General features: G+C 28.4%; 1 protein-coding gene across 1 annotated transcript; it reads left to right on the top strand.

The window, feature by feature from the left end:
• Nucleotides 1-15,286: 15,286 nt before the first annotated feature.
• On the top strand, nucleotides 15,287-22,778 carry LOC118032478 (mitochondrial outer membrane protein porin 4). The gene is made up of 7 exons (XM_035037185.2): nucleotides 15,287-15,531; nucleotides 16,272-16,354; nucleotides 17,062-17,129; nucleotides 18,080-18,190; nucleotides 18,367-18,453; nucleotides 20,969-21,177; nucleotides 22,225-22,778. The coding sequence occupies exons 2-7, from the start codon at nucleotides 16,306-16,308 to the stop codon at nucleotides 22,526-22,528; spliced, it is 828 nt and encodes a 275-aa protein (XP_034893076.1). The 5' UTR covers nucleotides 15,287-15,531; nucleotides 16,272-16,305; the 3' UTR covers nucleotides 22,529-22,778.
• The last annotated feature ends 239 nt before the right edge of the window (nucleotides 22,779-23,017 follow it).

Below are 23,017 nucleotides of genomic sequence, written 5' to 3'. Positions count from 1 at the left end.
TATAAAGTGTTTGATGTTAAATTAAAAATCGATAATACGGGATAAAATATTATATTATTGTTAAAAAAAATTGAAAGAAAAGGATTGAATTTAAAAAAATAATAATTACTTTTTCATTTTTAGAAAATCAGAAATCATAAGAAATTCAATTAAATTCCTAAAATTTTAATTTATATATTATTTGGTCCTTATTTTTTTATATTTTATATTTTAATACCAAACTTTATTTTTGTAATATTTAATCCCTTGATATCTAGAGAAGAGGGAAAAAAATCACCTAAAAACATTAAAAATAGATAAAGTGTTTGGCCAATAACTTTCCAACTACAAACATACTGATCTTGATGCTAAATGGTGAAGAAGACAAACAACAAGTCATCCGTTCTATTAAAAGAATTAAGTGCTCGTATAGGGGAAAAAAAGCTAGGAAAAGAAAACTAGTCACATTGGTCCATCTTTTTAGACCAAAGCATGTCTAGCTGCTTCTTCTTCTTCTTCTTCTTCTTTGTTTAACCCTTAATTTTTTATTTTATTTTTTAATTTAGTTTTAAATTTTGTAATAAAACCATATTTAAATAAATTTATCAAAATAATATTTAAATAATTATTCAATTATATCATAATTTCAAGAAGATTAGAGCTTTTATGATTGTATTAACAATTACTTTATGAATAATTATATATTAACTTAATATACACGTTTTATTTAAAACAAAATGCTCATTAATATTTAATAAAAACATAATATCAATTTTTTAAACTTGTTATTGTAAATTTCTTATATATGTTTTTCAGATTTATTATTCTTATATCTATTTATACAAGTGCATAAATTATCATCTCATGATTAATTATTATTTTTAATTTTTTTAAACGAAACTTGCTTTTATAATCATAATAAATTTTTATTTAAAAGAAAATTCTAATAAAAAATATATGTTTTCATCAAAATAAAAAAGAAATACATGAATAAAAAAATTAGATTTTTTTTTTAATTCAAATCATTAGAATTTTTACAAGCTTCTCTTGAAGTAATAGAACCTTAATCTAAGTTGCCACTAGAGCCACAAAGAACATATTTTTTTTTAACTATCATTATTTTTTATGCAATAAATTATGCTACTAATAAAGTGTTTCACGTAAATTGATTTCAATTTTTTATGCAATAATTCCTCTTTTTTTTTCATTTTGTTTCACGTAAATTGATTTCAATTTCATATTTCCTGCAAGTTTCTTTTCTATGATCGGAGACTTTCCATGTTTCTTTTTTTTCAGATTATGATGCTATTATATTTCCCTTGTCATATTCATTAATCCACACAATCTAGTGCATAACTAGATAAGTGATCCTCGTTCCTTTGTTGATCATATTAAAATATTTTTTAACATTAAAAAAAATATTCAGGTTATGCAAAAAGTTTTTGCATTAACAAATCAATTTTGAAACTTTTCAATCTAATTCCTTATTAAGTTCGAGTTTCAAATTAAATTATAAGGAAGTTGTCTTAATTGACAAAGTCGATTTGTCATGTCTAAAGTCAATTTAAATAACAGGTAAAAATATAAATTAACTTTAAAAAAAATTAAAATGACATCTTTTTTAAAAAATATTGAAATAGTGAAACATTAGATCAACCAAAATATTAAATTGATCTAAGATTTATGATTGGGTCATGAACTAAATTGAGTTTAATAGTTTTTTTAAAATTCTTTTTTAGTTATATGATAACAAAAAAAAAATTCCTTTCAAAATCGAGCAATAACTCAATGTGAGGATATTTGTTTGAGATAGTAATAACCTTATAAAAAACAAACTAAAAAAAAAATTATAAAGGCTGATTCTCAATCAATATAAGTTAACCCATCAAACTCAAGACTCGAGTTATAAATTCTATTAGAATTAATAACCTAATGCATATCAATCCATAAACACAATATCCATTAGATGTTCCAATAAAACCAATTATAAGGTCAAAGAGAAAAGCATTGAAAGAGTCGGTAAATAAGCTTGTTACAAAGGTTTTGATCAGTGATGATTTTGGAAATGCATTGGAGTATTAAGAGACCGTTTGTTTAAGCATTAAAAATTATGTTTAAAGTAAAACACAAGAGCCAAATGTTTGATAAAGGAAAAAAACACTTATTATTATTCATAGGTCCCATTAATTTCTATGTTTTTAACGCAGGATTGAAAGAAGCAGCTGAAAGTTGCTTTGCACTGTTCAATGAACAGTGCAATTAACATGAACAATGTGCATTAGTACACTGTTCACTTGCACTGTGTTTTTTTTTTTGTGTGTTAATTTTTTTAATATTTTTTTTTTAAAAAAAATTAGTTTAGAGTGAATTTTATACCTGATAATATTTTATCTAATTTTATTATACGCTAATTTTTTAGTGTGTTAATGGAATTGTAGATGGTTTTATGGAATAATAAAAAATATATTTTATATTAAGTATGATTTATTTCATGATGTAATAGCAATAGTTAAATTCACAATATTTAAATTAAAAATCATCAATATTAATATATATTTTTTAAAATTATTTTATAACATCAATTTCAAAAGCATTCTTAACCAAACACATTAAACTATTTTTGTTCAATCTCAATTTCAACCACAGTTTTAACCAAACACCTATTTTTTCAAATCAACCTCAACTAAAAGTACTTTTTATAAAATAATTTTTTTCAAACTACAACCACAACTATAACAGCTATTGCAATACAACTATAACAGCTATTGCAATACCAAACACACTCTAAAAGGAGATTCTAGCTCATTTGATTCAAGTGTGAAAAGGGTCCAATCCATCAATAATATGGCCTTGAAAATAGCAGCAATTTCTCATTCCATTACGAGGAATATTTGGCAGCAAATTAAAATAGTTTCCTTAGCTACCAAGGGCGTATAATTTCAGCACGAATAGGAAATATTTGGGCACTAACTTTTCCTTCCACCAAAGACATTAATTAAACTCTACAATTAATTCTCCTAGGCTGAAACGGAAACATAAGTGGCAGCTACTTCTCTTTTTTTTCCTAGGATATATGTGGTAGCTAAAGACTATAATATTTTAGTTCAATTGGTTTTTATTTATTTTGGTTCTTTTTAAGTTTCAACAACTTAGAGAAATTTTAACGCACTTATTTAGACTTAATTCATTAGTTAGTTTTTAGCTATGGTTCAAAGTTTGTTTGGGTCTATATTTTGAAGTTTATTAATATAGATTTTGGATCAATTTTTTTAAGTGAACTAATTTAGTCTACAAAAAAGATAGATTCATTAGAGTTTTCTATTGTCAAGATTATAATACTATTGTTACTGAGTTTATTCAGTTGTGTGAGAAAATTCTTGTATTTTTTAATTTTATAATGAACTAAAATTAACTTAACGAACTAAATTGACTTATCGCGGGTTGATTGACTTTATGATATCTTTCTTATACTTCTCATTTCTAAATTAATATTCATAGGGTTGAGGTTTTTATTCTAATAGTATTAGTGTTTTGAGACGATTTTTCATTATGTTCATACTCCTATCAGACATGTTTTGGATTGCATGACCACATAATTACAAGGTTGGCATCATAACATTTTTTTTAGCTATTTTTTATTTAATTATATTATATATATAAAAAATATGCTTGCAAAATCGGGCATCAACTCAATACCGAGATATTTGCTCAAGATGACAACAATCCTATATATAGTAAACCGAAATAATTCAATCCAAGATAACAGGCCAAAATCACAATCCGAATCATAGATTTTATTGGGTTTAATAACTATGTTTTTTCTTAAATAATTATTTATTTATTTATATGAACAAAAAAATTAAACACCAACCATAATAATATGTTGATTAACTGGTACAGGCAGAAAAAGAGAGAGGAAAGAGGTAGCATTCCTAGGATTAACGTTCTCCAGCTCACTGATTTAAATAAAAAGCTCAAGTGATCAAGAAGAGAACACGTCTTTCCCATTAAAACCCATAATTCAAAACTCAAACACATTCATTCACTCTTCTGTTGTGGTTTCTTTCACCTAACACAAAAACCACTCTAACCCACCACTCTCCTAACTCACCTTCTCTTCCTTTCTCCTCCACTACTCCTATATTCCACCACTACCACCACCACCAGCCCTTCACTCCATCACTAGCACAATAGCAATTATCTAACTAACCCTACCAAAAGCCCATCAGAGCTGAATAACCTCCTCCTCCATTATCACTTCCCAAAGTTTCACTCAGTAGAGGTTCCCTCTCTCGAAATCCTCACTACACCAACCCAGACATCAAGATTCCACATTTTTACCACCATTGAATCACCAATGCACTCCAACAACCTCTACATCAATGAAAGGTAAAGAAAACAATTAGCAAAGGCTGGAAAATAATTAATAAAAAGAAAGACGAGGGTAGTTGCCAATGTTGTGATCAGAGAAATCACTAAAAATAAACTCTCGTAAAATTCAATTGTTGGATAAGTCATAAAATTAAAGCAAGATATTTATAAAATAATAAATAAAAAAAATCATGTTAGGTCTTACATCATTTTGATCCATAATTTGTAATTCCTAATTTAGTCAAAGCCGCTGAAAACTCCACACGCACACTCTCTCTCCACACCATTATTCCAAAACAAAAAATTAAAATCATTAAAACAAAAAAAATATTCAATTTGCATCCTTGATTTCAAAAGGGAAAGCTAGATAATCACCACTGATTTGTGGAATTCTCTAGACCCCGTTTGTTTACTGAAAAGTAATTTTCTTTTGGAAAGTGAATTTCCAGGGAAAGTGAATTCCGGAAAAGTGAATTTCGAAAAAAGTATTTTCCGATGTTTGGTAGTGTAATAGAAAATAAGTTAGAAAACACTTTCCAGTGTTTGGTTATGTCATAGAAAATGAGCTGGAAAATAACTTATTAATATTTTATTTTTCTGAAGTTTATTAAAATAATGAGGAACAAATCTTATAAATTAAAAAGTTGAATGAGAATGAAATTGAAAAAAAATATATATAATTTCATAAATTATCTCAAATAAAATAAATAATAATCAAAATAATAGAGATCAAATCTAAAAAATTAAAAAAAAAATGAAAGATGAAGAAATTAAAATAATAATAATCAACATTTCATAAATTATTTCAAATAAAATAAGTAACAAGCAAAAGAATGAGGATCAAATTTGATAGATAAAAAATTTCAATAAAAAAATGATAAGGAAAAAGCAAATAACAATTATAAAAATAATGACCAAAGTTAATATAAAAATAAAATTTTAAGAGATGAAATTGAAAAATAAATATTCAAAATAAAATATATATAGCAATCAAAAGTTTAAGGATCAAATTTGATATAATCAGCAAATAATGACATTTCTAAATTTTTCACAACTTCCGGAAAGTGTTTTCCCCCCAAATTTTTCAGGAAAACACTTTCTTGAAAATCAAGCCAAATTTTCCTTTTACTAGATAGTGTTTTCCATTGACCAACTTTTCTACTGTTAAACAAACACAAGAAAGTTTGGAAAGTGATTTCCTGGAAACCACTTTCCGGAAAACAAACACTGCTAAAGGGAAAACACTTTCCTAAAAACTAAGTCAAATTTTTCTTTGACTGAAATTGACCGGAAAGTGTTTTTCGTTGACCAACGTTTTCAATAACAAACAAACATAGAAAAGTTTGGAAAATAGTTTCCTGAAAACTACTTTTCAGGAAACAAACATGGCCTTTAACAAGCCTTTTTTTTTTTTGGTGTTGTCTCTCCCCTCTTTTTACAGCATGGTCGCCTCCCTTGTCCCCCAGTCTCTTCTGTATTTTTTTCTAGGAAAGGACAAATCATTAAAACAAAAAATGAATTCAATTTAAAACCCTAATCTCAAAAGAAAAAAAAATAGAAAATCACCACTGATTTTTTTGGACTTCTCTATACTACCCCTCTTCTTCGGTGTTGCCTCGCCCCTCATTCTCCAGCCTGGTCACCTTCCTCGTCCTTCTCTTTTATGTCTTTTTAGTATAGAAAAGGCAAAGATGAATGGCAGCCTATGCAAGTTTGTTTAATGGAAAATGATTATTTATTTATTATTAAAAAATTGATCAGTAAAAAGTATTGAAAGAAAATTTTAATTTGGTTTTTAGTAAAGTATTTTTCTTTTATTTTAGATAGAAAATATTTTTAAAAAATTGTGAAAAATTTATAAATATCATATTATTTACTAATTATATTAAATTTGGTTTTCAAAATTTGTATTACTATATATTTTATTTTGAATTTTTTTTCAATTTTATCAATTAAAATTTGATTTAATTTTATTTTTATATTAACTTTCATCCTTATTTTTATGATTTTTATTTGTTTTTTTTCTTATTATTTTTTTAATTGAATTTTTTTATCTATCAAATTTAATCCTTATTCTTTTGATTGTTATTTATTTAATTTGAAATAATTTATGAAAATATAATAATTATTATTATTATAATTTCATCATCTTTCAACTTTTTTATCTATTAGATTTGATTTCCATTATTTTGATTGTTATTTATTTTATTTGAGATAATTTATGAAATTAGATTTTTGTTCAATTTCATTATCATTCAACCTTTTTAATTTGTAAGATTTGTTCCTTATTATTTTAATAAACTTGAAAAAAAAATTAATAAGTTATTTTTCAACTCATTTTCCATGACATAATCAAACACCGGAAAATATTTTTTAATTTATTCTCCATGACACTACCAAACATCAAAAAATAATTTACTTTTCGGTAATTTATTTTCCAAAAGGAAAATAGTTTATGTCTAGTAATGTGGTATAAAGTTTTTTTAAAAAATATTTTTTATTTAAAAATATATTAAAATAATTTTTTTTTTAATTTTTTATATCAGTGCTTATATATATATATATATATATATATATATATAATATATATATATATCTCTTTTCATTCTATTAATTCTTTTATTGGTTGGGTTGAGTCTTAATTGACAATGAATTGGATTAAATGTTCTAGTAAATTAAGGAATTGAAAATGAAATCTTAAAAACATGTCATATTATATTGACTCTAGTCAACTTGGAATAATTGATAAATTTTACAATCCAGGACATGAACATGATCTCAATTAGACATAACTTTTTAAGCTAAATGATAAAAAGAGATGAAACTGCATTTTCTTATTTTAAGTTAAATAAATAATAACAAATAGTTAAATTGTATTTTTCTTTTTTAAATTGAGGGAAAGATGCATCCAACAACAAAATGAAAAAAAGCTTTAAATGTTGTGTCTTAACCTGTCAAAATTATGATCTATGCCAAGGACCAAATCAGGTCTAATAAATTTTTTTTTTCTTAAATTTATTTTACATAGAAAAAAGAATAAGAAAAATGCAAAAAAAAAAAAGCCTTAATTTATGTGTTTGTGTCTGATAATTTTTTTTTTCTTGTCTTTTTGAGAGGCAGACGACCTATCCTCTACCTCTTTTTTTTTTTTAAAAAAAATAATCAGATGACTCATCATCTCAAACAACATGTCGTTTATATGCCCAGATTGCGACCATCGCTGTAGTGGCTGGAAAATAAAAGCAGATATTTTTCCCCTAAAAACTCATTTTGTAACCCTTTTTAACAAAAATAAAAAACCTAACAAACACCCTCAAAAACATATAGAAACCAATTTCTCTACCTAAGAAATGGTTCTAAAATATGAAATCAAACTGGAATAAATGTTTCTTTCTCGACTATGATCTACTTTTTAGGTATTATTGAGGTTTTAAGTAATCACCATCAAGTTACTCTCATAAAATAGAACTCATATATACCAAGATGAACCAATTTATTGACTAGATATGTGAAGGTAATGACTTTCTCTCTCAATGCCAAAATCCAGTGAAACATACTCTCTCTTTAACATACTCGAGAATTGAAAAATAATAAAATGAAGTTTTTTTTATTGAAATTGAATTTAGAAAAAGATAAAGGACCAAAAAGATATAATTATAGAAATTGAAAGACTAAATTGTACTTTTCTAATCAACTTTAATCACACCATCTATTTTCAACACTTTTTCTAAGTTGGTTCTCTTTTCTTTCAATTTTGTCCCTGACCAACAAATATAAAGCAATGGGCTATTAATTTTTCAATTAAAGGATTCAATAGATGAAAAAAGAATTAAGAGACCAAAATGAAAAAAATAAATAAATAAAAGAAGCCCTAATGTATTGTGAGAGTGTGAACAATATTTAACGTTGTTCAAGATTCCCCTTCTATTTTAGTTTATTTATTTTTGTATATGTTCCAAAATGAGTTTAAATCAATATTAATCAGTTGAAAACATGTCACACTACTAGGTCTCGTTTAAGAAATATTAACACATGCCTAACTGCGTCAAAATCTTAAATTCAACTCGAAACTATCACTGCTTTTTTATCCAAAATGATTAAAAGTCCAATAAGTAGGGAACCAAGCCTATAATAATAAGAAGACAAATAATACACATATGAAAATATAGATATATAATCTAGATCCACTTAGAAACACACAAAAGAAAGATCCAGTATATAACTAATTTAGATAGTATTTTTTATTAAATAAAAGAAATAGAAAATATGTATCTACAACTTATTATTTATAGAAGAAAAAAAGAGAATGGGGAGACGAAAAGAATACCAAAAAAAAAAAAAAAAGAGTGCATATTGTTGGAAAAATTAAGGAATATCTTTTAAAGAGGAGGTTTATATAAGAGAAGGAAAAGAGTTTGTTAAATTTGAGAATTATAATCTATAGGAAGAGTATTATAGGTCATGGGGACACAATGTTTTTTGTTAAATTTTAATTAAAACTTTAGTTTGACAATTAATTAGTTTTAACTAATTCAATATGTTGCACCTATATCGTAGTGGCATGTTCTCTTTTCGTAAATATACAGGAAAAGAGTCTCTTTTAATGTTTTGAGAGGGGAGGAAGGTCTAATTTTTATAAAGAAGTTCCTGCTTAGTATTATAATCACTAAAAACCTTAATTAGTCAACAAAGATCGATGGTAAAGGGTTAGTTATGTTAGAGAAAAGATATCACCCCTTAAAATATCTTACCTAAAAAAAGCTGTATTATTGGTATTGTCTTAAATTTCTAATAGTCTATTGTGTTTAATCTACCAATGGTTTATGTACATTGCAATAACAAGTTTACTACAGTGAGTTAAACTTTTATTGGTGGTTCAAACCTAGTTGTTCTAAAGTCTATGAAAGGAGCCTCAATGAGGTTCACCTGTTTTATGATACCTCAATATTTCTAACTTTAGTGTTAGTGAATGTTGAATTAAAAATTATATTTTCAATTTTAGGTTTGGTGAATATTATACTGAAAAAGCTTAATATCCTTAACTTTGATGTAAATGAATATTGGACTAAAAATAATACTCTCAAGTCTAGTCTTGGTGAATATTTCATAGAAATACTCGATATTCATAACTATGACATTAATAAATATTAGAATGAAAAATAACATTCTTAGTTTTGACATTGTTGAATATTACACACTAGAACTTTAATACTCAAGACTCACATAAATGAATATTAAACTAAAAAACTTTTATTGTATAAAAAATTAAGGGAACTTGCTACCTTACTTAATACACAAGGCAACAAGTCGTTGTGAGTCCATTTACCTTAAATCTTAAAATTGAATAGAAAAACAATTTTTATAATGGGTTTTAGGAAAAACCAAGTTAAGGGTTTTTTTTTTTGTTGTTGAAGATTTTGGGTATATCGGCCTAATAGACTTTTTAATTTGGATTAAGTTTCAATAAGCTTTATAAACTTGTTATAAAGTTCAAAAATACATGAAAAATGATAAATCATTTTTTTTATTTAGGGTTTTTTGTTGTTGAAGATTTTAGGTATATCAACCTAATAGACCTTTTAATTTGGATCAAGTTTCAATGAGCTTTATAAACTTGTTATAAAGTTAAAAAAATACATGAAAAATGATAAACCATTTTTTTTTATTTTTTTTTTTTGTAAAAATACCAAAAAAAAAACACAAATACTTTTATTGTACAATGCTAAACATGATAAAATGAATTTTTCTAAAAAGTATTTATGAAGGACTGGCCATGTCAAATTAATAAAAAAAAAATCCTCCCTTATTTATTTATTTTTATTTTCTTATGTGTAGGAAACTAGGACAAAATAAACTTAAAAATGACAATGATATTTTCCGGTTATATTGCCTTCTGCTTTTGCTTGTTATATCTTAAACCATCCCTAAAACCTAGTGGAGTTCGATAAGAGTTGGCCTGTCAAGCAACACGCTATCATGCCACACACGCACATGCAAGCTTAAAATAGAGGTTTACCAAAACAAACCATACCTCTTTTTGTCCAACACGTATGATGTTTTGTCTAAAAAATCAAAGAGAAAACTTGTGGCATATAATACAAGAGACTTAAGAGCATAGGAAGCAAACCATTACATCTGTTGCTACTTAATTTTTAATTTATATTTTAATAAATTTTTTAAAAAATTCAAAAATAGAGAAAAACAACGAAAATTCAAAAAATATATTTTTAATATATTTTTATCTTTTTTAATATTTTTAGCATCGTCTCAAAAGAATTTAAATTTTTAAAGATCTTTGGAACACGTTCAACTTTTAACACATTATTTTTAAAAATCATCATTAATTTTTCTATTGGAGGACGATATTGATAAGAAAATTTCAAAAAAATCAAAAAAATCAAAACTTACAAAAAAAAAAAAAAAGTTGAGGGATCAATTTTTAGATCCAAAGTACATTTTACCTATAAATAATAAGCTTTCAACTCATATAAAAGAAGGAGGGGAAATTTTAAAAGAAAATATATTTAAAAAAAAGGAAAATCTAATCCTAAAATCTATCTCTACCAAGCCAGCCGTCCCTCTCCCTCCGGCTGGAATCTTTCTCCCCCACACAGACCCCTCTAACCACTGCACTTCCTTCTCCCTCAAACAAGCCACCCGAAGACCACGCCCAGACCGATCTTCCCCGACCCGTCTTCTTCCCCTGTGAACACTGTCCCATCCCCTTCTCCGCATCCAAAACCAAGACTTGGAGCTAAACTTGTAATCATTCCAGAAAAGGACTTAAAAGACGTCCTTTCTTATGCCTAAAGAAACAAAAGTTAAGCTATTATATATAGATAAAAAAGTGCACTCCACGGGAAAATACTGATCCCTGCTGTTTTGTGTTTTTTTTTTTTTTTTTTTTTTTAACTGAGTTGACTTTTTTTTTCGTGTTTTTTTTTTTACTTTTTACTTTTGTTTTTTTTTTTTTTTTTTTCTTCATTTTTTCTTTTTTTTTTTTTAATGGATATGTTTTAAATTTTTTTTGTTAATATTAAATTTTTTTTTATCTCAAACTTTTATAACACGCATTCCGGGTTTAATAGGTTAACCCAGATTTTTTTTTTTTCTTTTTAGTTAATTTTTTTGTTTAATTAATTATGGGTTAACCTGGTTTCATAGGTTAACCAAATTAATTATGGGTTAACTCGTTAATTTTTTTTTCTATGCAGTTATCAAACTTTCATGACGCGAATCTCAGGTTTAACAAGTTAACTTAGTTTGAGGGTTAACCCAATTAATTCAGATTTTTTTTTTTTTTTTACTTTTAGCTTTTCTTTTTCTTCATTTTTTTATTTTTTTTTTAATGGATTTTTTTTTAAAATAATTTTTGTTGATGTTAAATTTTTTTCTATTTCAAACTTTTATAACACACATTCTAGGTTTAACAGGTTAACTCAAATTTTTTTTTTTTTCTGGTTTTTCTTTTTAATTAATTTTTTTATTTCCACAGTAAAAACACTGATTTCTTAGGCCTTTTTTTTTAAGTTGTCTTAGTTTTTTTAACTGTTTTTTTTTTTATGTTTTTTGGGATTTTTTTTTGCTTCTTCCTTTGTTTTTTTTTTTTAACAAAAATTTTTGTTTAATTTATTTTATTAATGTTTAATTTTTTTATTTAGTTGTCAGATTTTTATGACACATTTACCGGATTTAACGGGTTAACTTGGTTTGACAAGTTAAAATAGAATTTTTTTTTTGCTTTTTATTCTTTTTAATTAATTTTTTTCATTTAGTTTAGTTTGTTAATGTTAAATTTCTTTCTATTTAGTTATTAGATTTTCATGACACATATCCTGAGTTTCACGGGTAAACCTGGTTTCACGGGTGAACCAAGTTAATTCCGGGTTGACCCGTCAATTTTTATTATTATTATTTTCATAAATGTTTTTGTTTAATTTAGTTTGTTAATGTTAATTTTTTTTTATTTAGTTATCAGACTTTCATGACACAGATCCTGGGTTTAAAGGTTAGCATGGTTTGACGAGTTAACCCGGATTTTTTTTCTTTTTAATTAATTAATTTTTGTTTAGTTTAGTTTGTTAATGTTCACTTTTTTTTTTTATTTAGTTACCAGACATTCATGACACGGATTCCGGGTTTAACGGGTTAACTTTGTTTGACAAGTTAACCTGAAATTTTTTTTGCTTTTTTTTTTTAATTATTTTTTTTTTGTTTAGTTTAGTTTGTTAATATTATATTTCTTCATATTTAGTTTTTTTTCTTCTTAGATTTTTTTTTTTTTTCTTTTTAATTAATTTTATTTAATTAATTTAGTTTATTAATATTAATTTTTTTTTCTAAGTAGTTTTTGGCTGATGCCTTTAGTTTTTTTTTGTTTTTTTGTTGCTTTTATGCCTTTGATTGTGGACTGCACAGTGCAGTTCACAGTGAAAAGGCTAATGCCTTTTGTTTTTTTTAATTAATTTTTTTCATTTAATTTAAATTGTTAATGTTAAATTTTTTTCTATTTAGTTATCAAATTTTCATTACACGGATTCCGGGTTTGACATGTTAACCTGGTTTGACGAGTTAACCCAGTTAATTCTGGGTTAACCCATTAATTTATTTATATTTTTTTTAATTATCAAACTTTCATGATGCGAATTCAAGGTATGACGAGTTAACCTAGTTTGAAGGGTTAAACCAATTAATTCACATTTTTTTTTTTCTTTTTTCTCATTAGTTTTTTTTTTCCTGTTGGTTTTTTTTTTTTTAACTAATCTATTTAATTATTATACTTTTATGACATGACCTTGCAGCCAGACCCACGTCCAATGCTATTGGATCTGGTATTGTAGTCCAGACACTTTTATGCTAAGGGTTAACTCAAGTTTAATGTTATTATTAATATTATAAACATTACTCTTGGATCAAGCGATGTAATCAAAACTAAGACTCTTGGGTATAACTTTACAAAAAAACCTAACACTTTTAGATCTTGGCTATTTTTGAAATGCAAAAAATAATTGACCCGCGGCATCGCGCGGGGCATGTAACTAGTACTAATCTAAAAAGAAAAAACCCCCTAGCCCAATCAAACACGTGTTATTCTCCTAATAAAATGCGCTAACATGTCATTACTTCCTCTTGCAATACCAACTAAAAAGAGGGTGGTGGTAATAGCATGAAATTAAAAGGTTTGTTTTTTTTTATAGTCTTAAGTTTTAGTTTTGTGATTACTCATATAATGATCATTAAAGATTTACATGATTGTTAATTTTAGGGCCCGTAAAATTAGTCAAAGGACACGCAAACTAGTCCGGATATCTATATTAATAAAAAATATATATATACCAACTAAAAAAGAAAGCACGTATGTTTACATTACAATTAGCTTAAAGCACTTGTTTCCTCTCATCTCACATCCCTCAGTTCTTCTGCGTTCCTTTTTGTAGCCTAAGCTCCCTTGAAAACTTTCTTATAGAGATGGAAATAACATATATAACAGTCACTGCAAGGTCACACTTACACTCAACTTGGACCGACCTTCAGGCATTTTGCCCGAAACCAAACTTTTCCTTCTTATATAACAAAGATAAGCAAGGGAGAAGTTCACATGGCTGTTCTTTCGATCCCAAAACATGATCTAAAATAAGGTAAAGGCTAAGGTTTTAAATGATAGTATAGGGTTTGGACAAATGGAGGAGAGCTTCTGATGATTTGTGGAGACTGAGGTTGGTGTTTTAATGATGGTTCCAAGGGTTTTGAAAACTGAAAGATAGTATTTTTGCTTAGTGTTAACAGTAGCTCCTTGGAATAAAAACAAATCCCCTAGAGTTATGGTTTTAATGAAGTTGAATAGGTAAGTGAGGAAGACTCTTGAGGTTGGGATAGCTTTTTCTACAAATTATAAAAATGTTATGGAAATATATTATAATAAAAACATGTTATGGGATTTAAAAAAATCATCAACAAAAAAAATAAAAAAAATAATTCTGATATGAGAAAATTGCCTAAAAATATTTTAAATAAAATACAAATTGATGATGAAGATATATCTGAAAAAAGAAATCACGAATATTAAAAAAAAAAAGCAATGAAATGAAGTTATACATTATTATTAAACACAATTTAATTTGATCAATTAACTCGAAATCAACTCAACTTTAGTATCAATAAAAAAATAATTTAAAGTTGATCTGGTTAATTCGTAATCTGATCAAATTTTAGTTTTTATTCTTAAAAAAATCTTTAAATATTATTTTTTAAATAAAATTTTTAAAGATTTTATAACTTATACTTTTATAATTATTAACTTTGTGAGATTAGATTTAATAACTATAAATTTATAAATTTATATGGGTTGCCATTTGCTAAGTGTTGTGCGAACTAGAAGGAATAATTGCATAATCTCAGGCCGAACTACCCCTTTTGATCTTTTAAGGCCTCCAACTCATTTTATTAAAAAAATTAAGATTTTTTTTATTATTATTTTTTAATATATTTTATTCTTAAAAATGTATTAAAATAATATATATTTTTTTAAAAAATTTATTTTTAATATTATTACATTAAAATAATTCAAAAAATATCAAAAAACTAATTTGAAACAAAAATATTTAATTTTTTTTTAAAATATTTTTGAAATGCAAAAATAAACAGATTTTAAATATAAATATTTTATTTTAACTTATACTTTTATAATTATTAACTTGTTATGATAATGTTTGGTGTTATAATAATAGTTATTTTTAGAAGTAAGTTTTATCTAAAAAATATATTAAAAAAAATATTTTTGAGACTATCCTATTAAAAATATTTAAAAATAAAAAAAAATAATTTTTTTTAAAAACTAATAATCCGCAAAAACAGACCCACCCAACCTCACTGCCTCACAATAAAATAAAATAAAAAACTCTCAATTTATATTTATTTAAAAACCCCTCTCCAATCGAGATCCACGACTGTTCTATCTATCTCACCATTAAGTAACCAAATCACCCCCTCTTCGAATTGTCGCGTCTTTGACCTTGGCCTTCCTTTGGTCCCTACTACTGCACCATTCAAATTTAAATACCACTTCTACTTATTCTTTGGCCATTTCATATATAAGCCGCCGCCTGAATCCGCCACGAGAGCCGCCGAGCTTGTCGGCGATCATTGGCGCTTTCTATTTCATTCCGTTCACTTCTCTCCTTTGTAAGCATCTCTCTTTCTCGTGTATGGATATTCAAATATTGGTTTTAAGGTTATAGTACATTTTCCTACTCTATTCTGATTTATTTATTATTTTCCTTTTTATTTTTAATTTGATTTTTCACTTGAGCACCGTGTGAAAGAAATTAAATCTAATTAAATCGAATCGATATTTTGTTTTTTTTTTTTTTTTGTCATTAATTTAATTGCATATATAAACGAGACACAGGAAAGATATTTGATAAATATCCTATTTAATTATTTCTTAAGCTAGGGTTTCTATTATTATTGTTATGGTTTGAAATCAGTGTTTATGTTGATGCCTTGTTACCCTTTTTCTTGTTGCTTGCAAATTATTTTGATCCAGTAATGCATCTGCAAATATTTTGCTAGTTGCAAAGAGAACATTTCCGTATGGAGGTTTGCAAAATCCTGCTAGTTGTGTTGGAAACTTCTTTAAAGTGTAATCTATTATAGAGGAGTTTAAGCAGTAGAAACTTAGTCGCAGTGCTTAAATGGTCGTGGAAAAGGTGGATGTGATTGCTGTTTATGGCCGTGTCCTTTTGTTTTAAGATATATTTTTTTTCATTCTCATTTTGATGTTAATGGTGGTTTGTGTACCTAGGTATGTTGATGCAGTGCACGTGTATTTTCGAGGACTTCTATCTTTTTTTACTTCCTTTTTAGCTGATAGAAGTCTTCTTTTTGGTCTGTGGCTAATGTGCATTGTTTTGGTTTAACAGGGTATAGTTGGCAATTCATTTGTCGTGATTAAAGATGGGCAGCAAACCAGCTCCGTTTTCAGATATTGGCAAAAGAGCCAAAGGTATCTCTTATATAATATGTTTACTAGGAACCATTCGGTCATATGTTCTTGAGATACTAGATATGCTCGTCTATGCTAGCACATGCATGTTTTGATTTGTTCATCTGTGTATATGTGTTAATGCTTAATGGTTTAATATGGTGTTTATTGTTGAAATCAAGTTTGATCAATTTTTATGGTAGGATAGATAAAGGTACCTTTTCTTATTAAACTGTTGAAGTGGAAATTAATTCCACCCTTTATTTATATTACCTTAAGTAACACATTACACCATTTGGGCAGAAAATACCTGTGACTATGCCTTTGGACTTCAGGTAGCAATCCTGCCTGTAGAATATTTTAGGTATTGATGCTATGAAATGTAATACAACTCATGGTACTTAGCACCTTTGTGTGGAGTACGCATGGAATTCAGATGTATACTGCATCCATGGTGGAGCTTCATTGTTATGGATATGATAAATGACCTTGTAACATCAATAGAATCATGTCTAAACCCAAATATTACAGTCAAATGCTTGTCCTGGATGCCCAGATTGTCATACACTACAAAAGACTTCTCTTGCTACATTCTTTTTCCTTAGTTATAGCAACTTTTCATGTATAATGTCTGTCATTGTTTGCTTCTGTGGTAACTGAATTAGGCTTTTCAATTTGGCTATGGATACAAATTCTAATTTCTTGCAAACATTGCTTATCTTATGCAGATCTTCTGACCAAAGATTACAACTATGATCACAAGTTTACCCTGTCAATTCTGAGTTCTACTGGAATGGTACCATTGAATTTTACTTTTCCTTATTTAAGTTGCTAATTTATTTAATTCCTTTCGTAATAACATCTAGCTGTTTAAGGTGGTCATTATCCATGCTGCTAATTTGTTTGGTGCTTTTTGTAATAATATTTAGCTGTATGGGACATGTTTTTCTGGTTTATTTCAGATTTGACACCAAATGCTTTAATATACTGTTTTACTTAACTCTCTTGTTATGGAATTGAGCCATTTTAACTATTCAAATATTTTGCTTGATTCTATTGTATTTTTTTATATGTTATTACTGTAATGATTATGTACTTGTGAGGCATCAGTCTGGGATAAATAAGATTCTAGAATATAGTAGTTCTATTGGATAAAGAATAGTTCAGTGGTCCATCTTTGCAGCTCTTTCTTCTTTCTTTTTTTCCTCAAGGCGCTCAAAATGAACTGAATAATTTACTTTACAATGGGAACATACTTCGTTTTGAAGAGGTTGGTTATACTTCAATTCAAATGCTATATTCCATGTTTTGGTAGTTGGAGCAAAAGTGTTTTTTTTTTTTTTTTAATCATAACTCACCAGCTTCTCCCACCTTGGGGCCAATTTTTTCTTCAACATCATTAATTTATTTGCACGTATTGAGAAAAAATCCAAATGAATTTTAAGCACACCAGTCATTGAATGCATCTTTGATTTTCGGAGTATTGAAGATAATTGATGAAAGAAATTAGATGAAGTCTGATTGGGCGTGCCAGTGGATTGTGCAGAATTAACTTTTCTGTGTGTTAAATACTTAATGTATTTATAGCATGTGGGCATTTAAGGTTGCCATTGTGCTCCTTTTTGTTGGAAAAAGGACTTCATTCATGAATAAATTTTGTTGTTATTGTTTCTTAAAAAAAGCATTTAGAGTTCGAATGATGAGGTTGTGATACTATCTAATTTTATCTTTAAAATGCATGTGCAGGGCTTTACAGCTACAGGTTTGAAGAAGGATGAAGTTTTTGTTGGTGATATAAATACATTGTACAAGAGCAAAAATACTGTTGTGGATGTGAAAGTTGATACCTATTCTAACGTAAGGAGAGAAGTTCTAGTATTGAATCTAAATTTATGGCTTTTTCACTCACCTAGCTAAAATTAATTTCTTACTCTTGCTATGGTCTTTTGGACATACTGTCAATGCTCCATTATTTGCATTGAAGCATGCCTTGATACCATGCTAATCTGTTTCTCTGTGTTGCTCTTTGACAGGTGTCTACCAAAGTGACTGTCAATGACATTTTACCCAGCACTAAAGCAGCATTTAGTTTCAAAATACCTGATCACAAGTCTGGCAAGGTCAGTGCATTTTCAATTGTGCAACAAAAAATTAAATAAATTGCACGCTGCTTGGAACTGTCAGAGATGCATTTGTTTCAGAACTTATTTGTTCCTTGCATGAGTGCCAGTATTTTTTGCTACTTTCAGAATTTGGTAATCTTGTCATCACTGTATACTATATAGAGCCTTTTCATGTTGCTTAAAATGGAAAGTCTATCTAGTTGTCATTAATTTGGTCCATAATTGGGCACTGACAGTTTCCTTTTACTTGTTACAAGGAGATGTACCATCCTATTATTTAATGTGATTTGCAACTCAACCTAAAGTTTTAAATAACTAAAGAAGGCATGAAGCTCAATAAAACTAAACAAGCTATTGCTGCTTGTAAAAGATGGTAATATAAACAAGTGATTGAATTGATCTATTTCATAATACCCTAATCCAATGTTGTCAAAGGCGAAAGGCACTAAAAGGTGCCAAGCCTGTAAAATGCCCGAGGCACTTGCCCAAATGAACCAGGGCAATATGCTATAGATTAGAAAAATATATATGTATAATAGTATATTGTATTATACAAATCTAAAATATATAGCTTCCCAATTAAGATTAGATCATTAGAAAATAAAAAAAATATATAAAATACAATAACAGTCGTATAAAGTTATATTTTTGCACCCTTAAAACAAAATAAGAGAGTTTAAAGTAGCAAGTAGCCAATAGATTAAAAAGCATGCTTAAATATTATCATCATTATTCATTAATTTTCAAAAACATCTTCATTCATGCTTTCCTGTTTTGTACTTAGTGTTGTTGTTCTCTAACCTTGTTCAACGCAAAGTGTGGCTGATGTTTCTCGTCAAGTGTCCTTCCTTTACCCTAATGTTTTTTTTTTTACAAAAATACCCCCAAGTTGTTTCTTGTGGTAAATTAAAAAATGGACAAATAGATCCAAAATTAAATCAGTTAAAAGAAGAAGAAAAATCCAACCTAAAAAGAAATATTTCATCCAAGCACTTGTTTTAATGCCTGATGCCCATTCATAAGGCGCTCACCTAGGCAGCAGTTCATTGAAATTCATTGCTTGAGGCTAATAAAGGCATTGTGGCCTCACCTCACATGGAGTGCCTAGGTGAGCTCCTTATCGCCTCTTGACAATGCGGCTAATCAAATAAATAAATGGAAGGTAAAATACCCGTTGAACTTGGAGCTTCATAATTGCAGCAAATATAATATTTTTATGATTGTTTTCCCCAATAGAATATGGTTAGTACTAGAATTAAACAAGCAATACCTGCTTGTAGAAGAAGTGGGAAAAAGCAAGGATTAAGCTCAGATCTAACAGTATCCTAGTGAAATAATTAAGTGAAAGGTAAAATTCCCGTTGAACTTGGAGATTCATGATTGCAGCTGTTACGATATTTTGTATCATCATTGTCCTCCAATAGTTATGCTATAAATATGAAAAAAAAAATCATAAGGCAAATTCATCATGAAATCAGTAAACCCTTTTTTAGCTCTAATTGATAAGCACTAACCAGAAACACACATGCACACTCACAAAAAAAAAAAAAAAAAAAAAAAAAAAACCCTTCAGCCATGCTTTGATGATTCCTATGATCATGCACATGACAATCTTTCAAACTTTGCCAGATGAGGTTTTTCTTGAAATAAGGCAATTGAGCTTTAAAGGTTGGTAATTAAGAGGACATTAAAACACTTGAAATAATGTAAATTAAGTGAGCCATTAACTTGAAAAAGGCCCAAAACATGGTTGGCATGTAAGTTAACTGCCTCCATTGTTCTGAAATGCCAAACAGCAATGATAAGGTTGCAACATTTTAAACACATGTTTAGCATATTTCAAATCCCAAATTGTGATGATTTTAGTGTTAAAACACTTTTTTAACAACCATGGTTGGTGTGATGCCCAGCAAGGGTTATATTTTTCAGATACGGTTGCTGAAATAATGCTTTCATTTGAATTTGGAGTGTAAGTTCTGAATAACTATAATAATAATCTGAATGACTTCATCTCCGGGGTCCTTAAACTTCATGAGATACTATAGAACTGAATTGAGGCAGGCGGATTAGATAACTCTTATGTGGTAATGACTGCTTGCTGGCCTGCTAGCTCTCTTAAAGTAGGATTTTTTGATAATCTGATTCCTATGAATCTGTAGAAAAAAACCATCTATTATATTCATTTAATGAAGTCTGTAATTCCATGTTTTACTTTATTTGTGGCCATAAGAATGAATTACAAAAGTGAAATATTTGTGGCAATATTTCCTTGCGAGTATATGTAACCTCCTTGCTTTAAATTAACTAGATTTACCTGAAAAGATGAACCAGTGGAAAGCACCAATTTTTTTTAAAATAGTTAATTTGGAATAGGTTTAAGATGTTGGTAGAACATGACAACTAAGAAAATTTCATTAGATTTCATTTTGTTGCAGAAACACTTGCTAATCGTGGATAACCTTAGGAATTGGTTTGCTGAAAATCTGAATTATTCTTGTCTGTTGTGCCTCAGCTGGATGTGCAATACTTTCATCATCATGCAGCCATGGAGTCAAGCATTGGCCTCAATCCAAATCCTCTTTTGGATTTCTCAGCTGCAATTGGAAGCAGTGATCTTAGTTTGGGCGGTGAAGTTGGATTTGATACAGCTTCCTCTTCGTTTATCAAGTATAATGCTGGGATTGGCTTGAACAAGCCAGATTTCTCTGCTGCACTTTTACTGTAAGCATACAGGAAGCTTGATATCTCTGTATAAAAGAGTATTTATTCTTTCTCCTGTTTTAATATTTTATATGTTGTGCCTTTTTGTCTTAAAAGGTATTTGCATTTTTGTAAAATTTGCCAAATTGTTATTTTGCTATGAAATATGGACACCCAATTAGCTGTGAGCATTTCTGGATACGTCAGATCCCGTATGGCCTGCATGGTACTTGTGACATGTGACAGTGAACAGAGTGCTTAACACTATGTTAAACAAGTCAGAGTGGTGCTTAGCTGTTTCGTATTTTCACATTTTAGATTGGCACTTCTGTTTTTTAGGCTCATATTGGCAGGCTGTTTTTTGCAATGCCTTTCAATAGTTGTTACCCAGGCAAAAAAGGTTTTTTTTTCCGCTGCCAAGCTGAGTAATCTCCATATAAAGACAATGAATATTCTTAAAATGCAGCAGTTACTGTTTTTAGATGTTTTTGTAGTATCTCAGGTACTTGTTCTTTTTCAGTATATATTCTTGTGGTAGTCTTTTTAAGTCATTAAATTAACATTATGAAAATGCCTTGAGGACTTTGAGTTTTTACATGCAAACCTTGTGCAGGTTGATCCTGAATGCAAGAATTATAATGCTGAATCAGAGCTGAATGACCATATATATTAGTCCTGACTAAGTGTTAAACATTCTGTTGATATTCTTGCAACTGGAGACTTGTATGATGAGTAATCACTTTCTATTCACCATATCTTTATTAAATGCATCCCTGGTTTTCAAAACATTTATGGTGCTTGAACGATAAAGATTTGTTCCATAAAATCCTCTTTCACGTGGATTCTGACTTGATTCTTAGTGAGTTCAATGAGATCTTGGAAATCATAACTCATCGGAAGCAGCTAATTATGCTTCATAGGTATTAGGGGTTGTCATTGTCATTGTCATTTTCATTTTAAAAATGCATCACTTGTTTGTGCTTCTTTGTGCTGATAATGATTGCTATTTGTTGGTTTAAAGTTCTGCATTGACTCACCTTTAAATTGGAACTCATCTTTGCTATGTAGGACGGACAAAGGACAAACTCTCAAGGCATCTTATGTTCATTCAGTGAATCCCTTCCATTCAGTTGCTGCTGAAATGACTCATGGGTTTTCCTCCCTTGAAAACAGTTTTACCATTGGAAGTTCTCATGCAGTGGATCCATTTACAGTGGTAAAAACACGATTCTCTGATAATGGTAAGTCTGCAATGCTATACCAACATGAATGGAGACCCAAGTCGCTGATAACCTTTTCAGCCGAGTATGACTCGAAGGCCACCCATGCAGCAAACCCTAAGTATGGTATTGCTCTCGCTCTGAAGCCATGAATGTGAAATCACTTTCTATTCTGCTCAGCCACCTGAATTCAAGAACACTTGTATCGTTTTATATTTTTTTTCCCTGAGCCCAAGGAAGGTTAAGTTCTTACCGCAACATATTGGTAAACCAAAAGATAGTCAATGATGAAAGGTTCTCAAGTAGTGGTTGGGAGATTGATTGAATGATTGAACTCAATTTTGATAAACTGTTGAAAAAATCACGAGATCATAATACCATTTTTTGCAGTTGAATTTCCAATGCTATAGCGCACGGAATGCATCATCTCCCTGATTTTTCAGCTTTATGATGTCTAATGGAAATTGGAATATATGTTTTTTTTCCTTTTTGGCCGGTTGATTCACGGCCTTAATAGTTACTGGTTTGTATGTGTTGTCTTTGTATTCTTTATCGGTAAGCTTGTATGCGTATGATTGCCTTAATTCTTGCCATCTAGTCTTTCCTCTACCTGATCTGGAAGAGGACTAGGTAGCTACATG

Source organism: Populus alba, chromosome 6 (genome assembly GCF_005239225.2).
Source record: "Populus alba chromosome 6, ASM523922v2, whole genome shotgun sequence".
NCBI classification, from domain to species: Eukaryota; Viridiplantae; Streptophyta; class Magnoliopsida; order Malpighiales; family Salicaceae; genus Populus; species Populus alba.
The sequence above is the reverse complement of the archived record's forward strand: the minus strand, read 5'-3'. Positions and strand labels throughout refer to the sequence as shown.

What these genes read in the sequence shown, in the direction of transcription:
- LOC118032478 (XM_035037185.2), top strand. Translation starts at nt 16,306, where the DNA reads ATGGGCAGCAAACCAGCTCCGTTTTCAGATATTGGCAAAAGAGCCAAA. An exon ending in TTCTGAGTTCTACTGGAATG is followed by an intron (nt 17,130 to 18,079) that starts GTACCATTGAAT and finishes ATGCATGTGCAG; the next exon opens with GGCTTTACAGCTACAGGTTT. An exon ending in CTGATCACAAGTCTGGCAAG is followed by an intron (nt 18,454 to 20,968) that starts GTCAGTGCATTT and finishes GTTGTGCCTCAG; the next exon opens with CTGGATGTGCAATACTTTCA.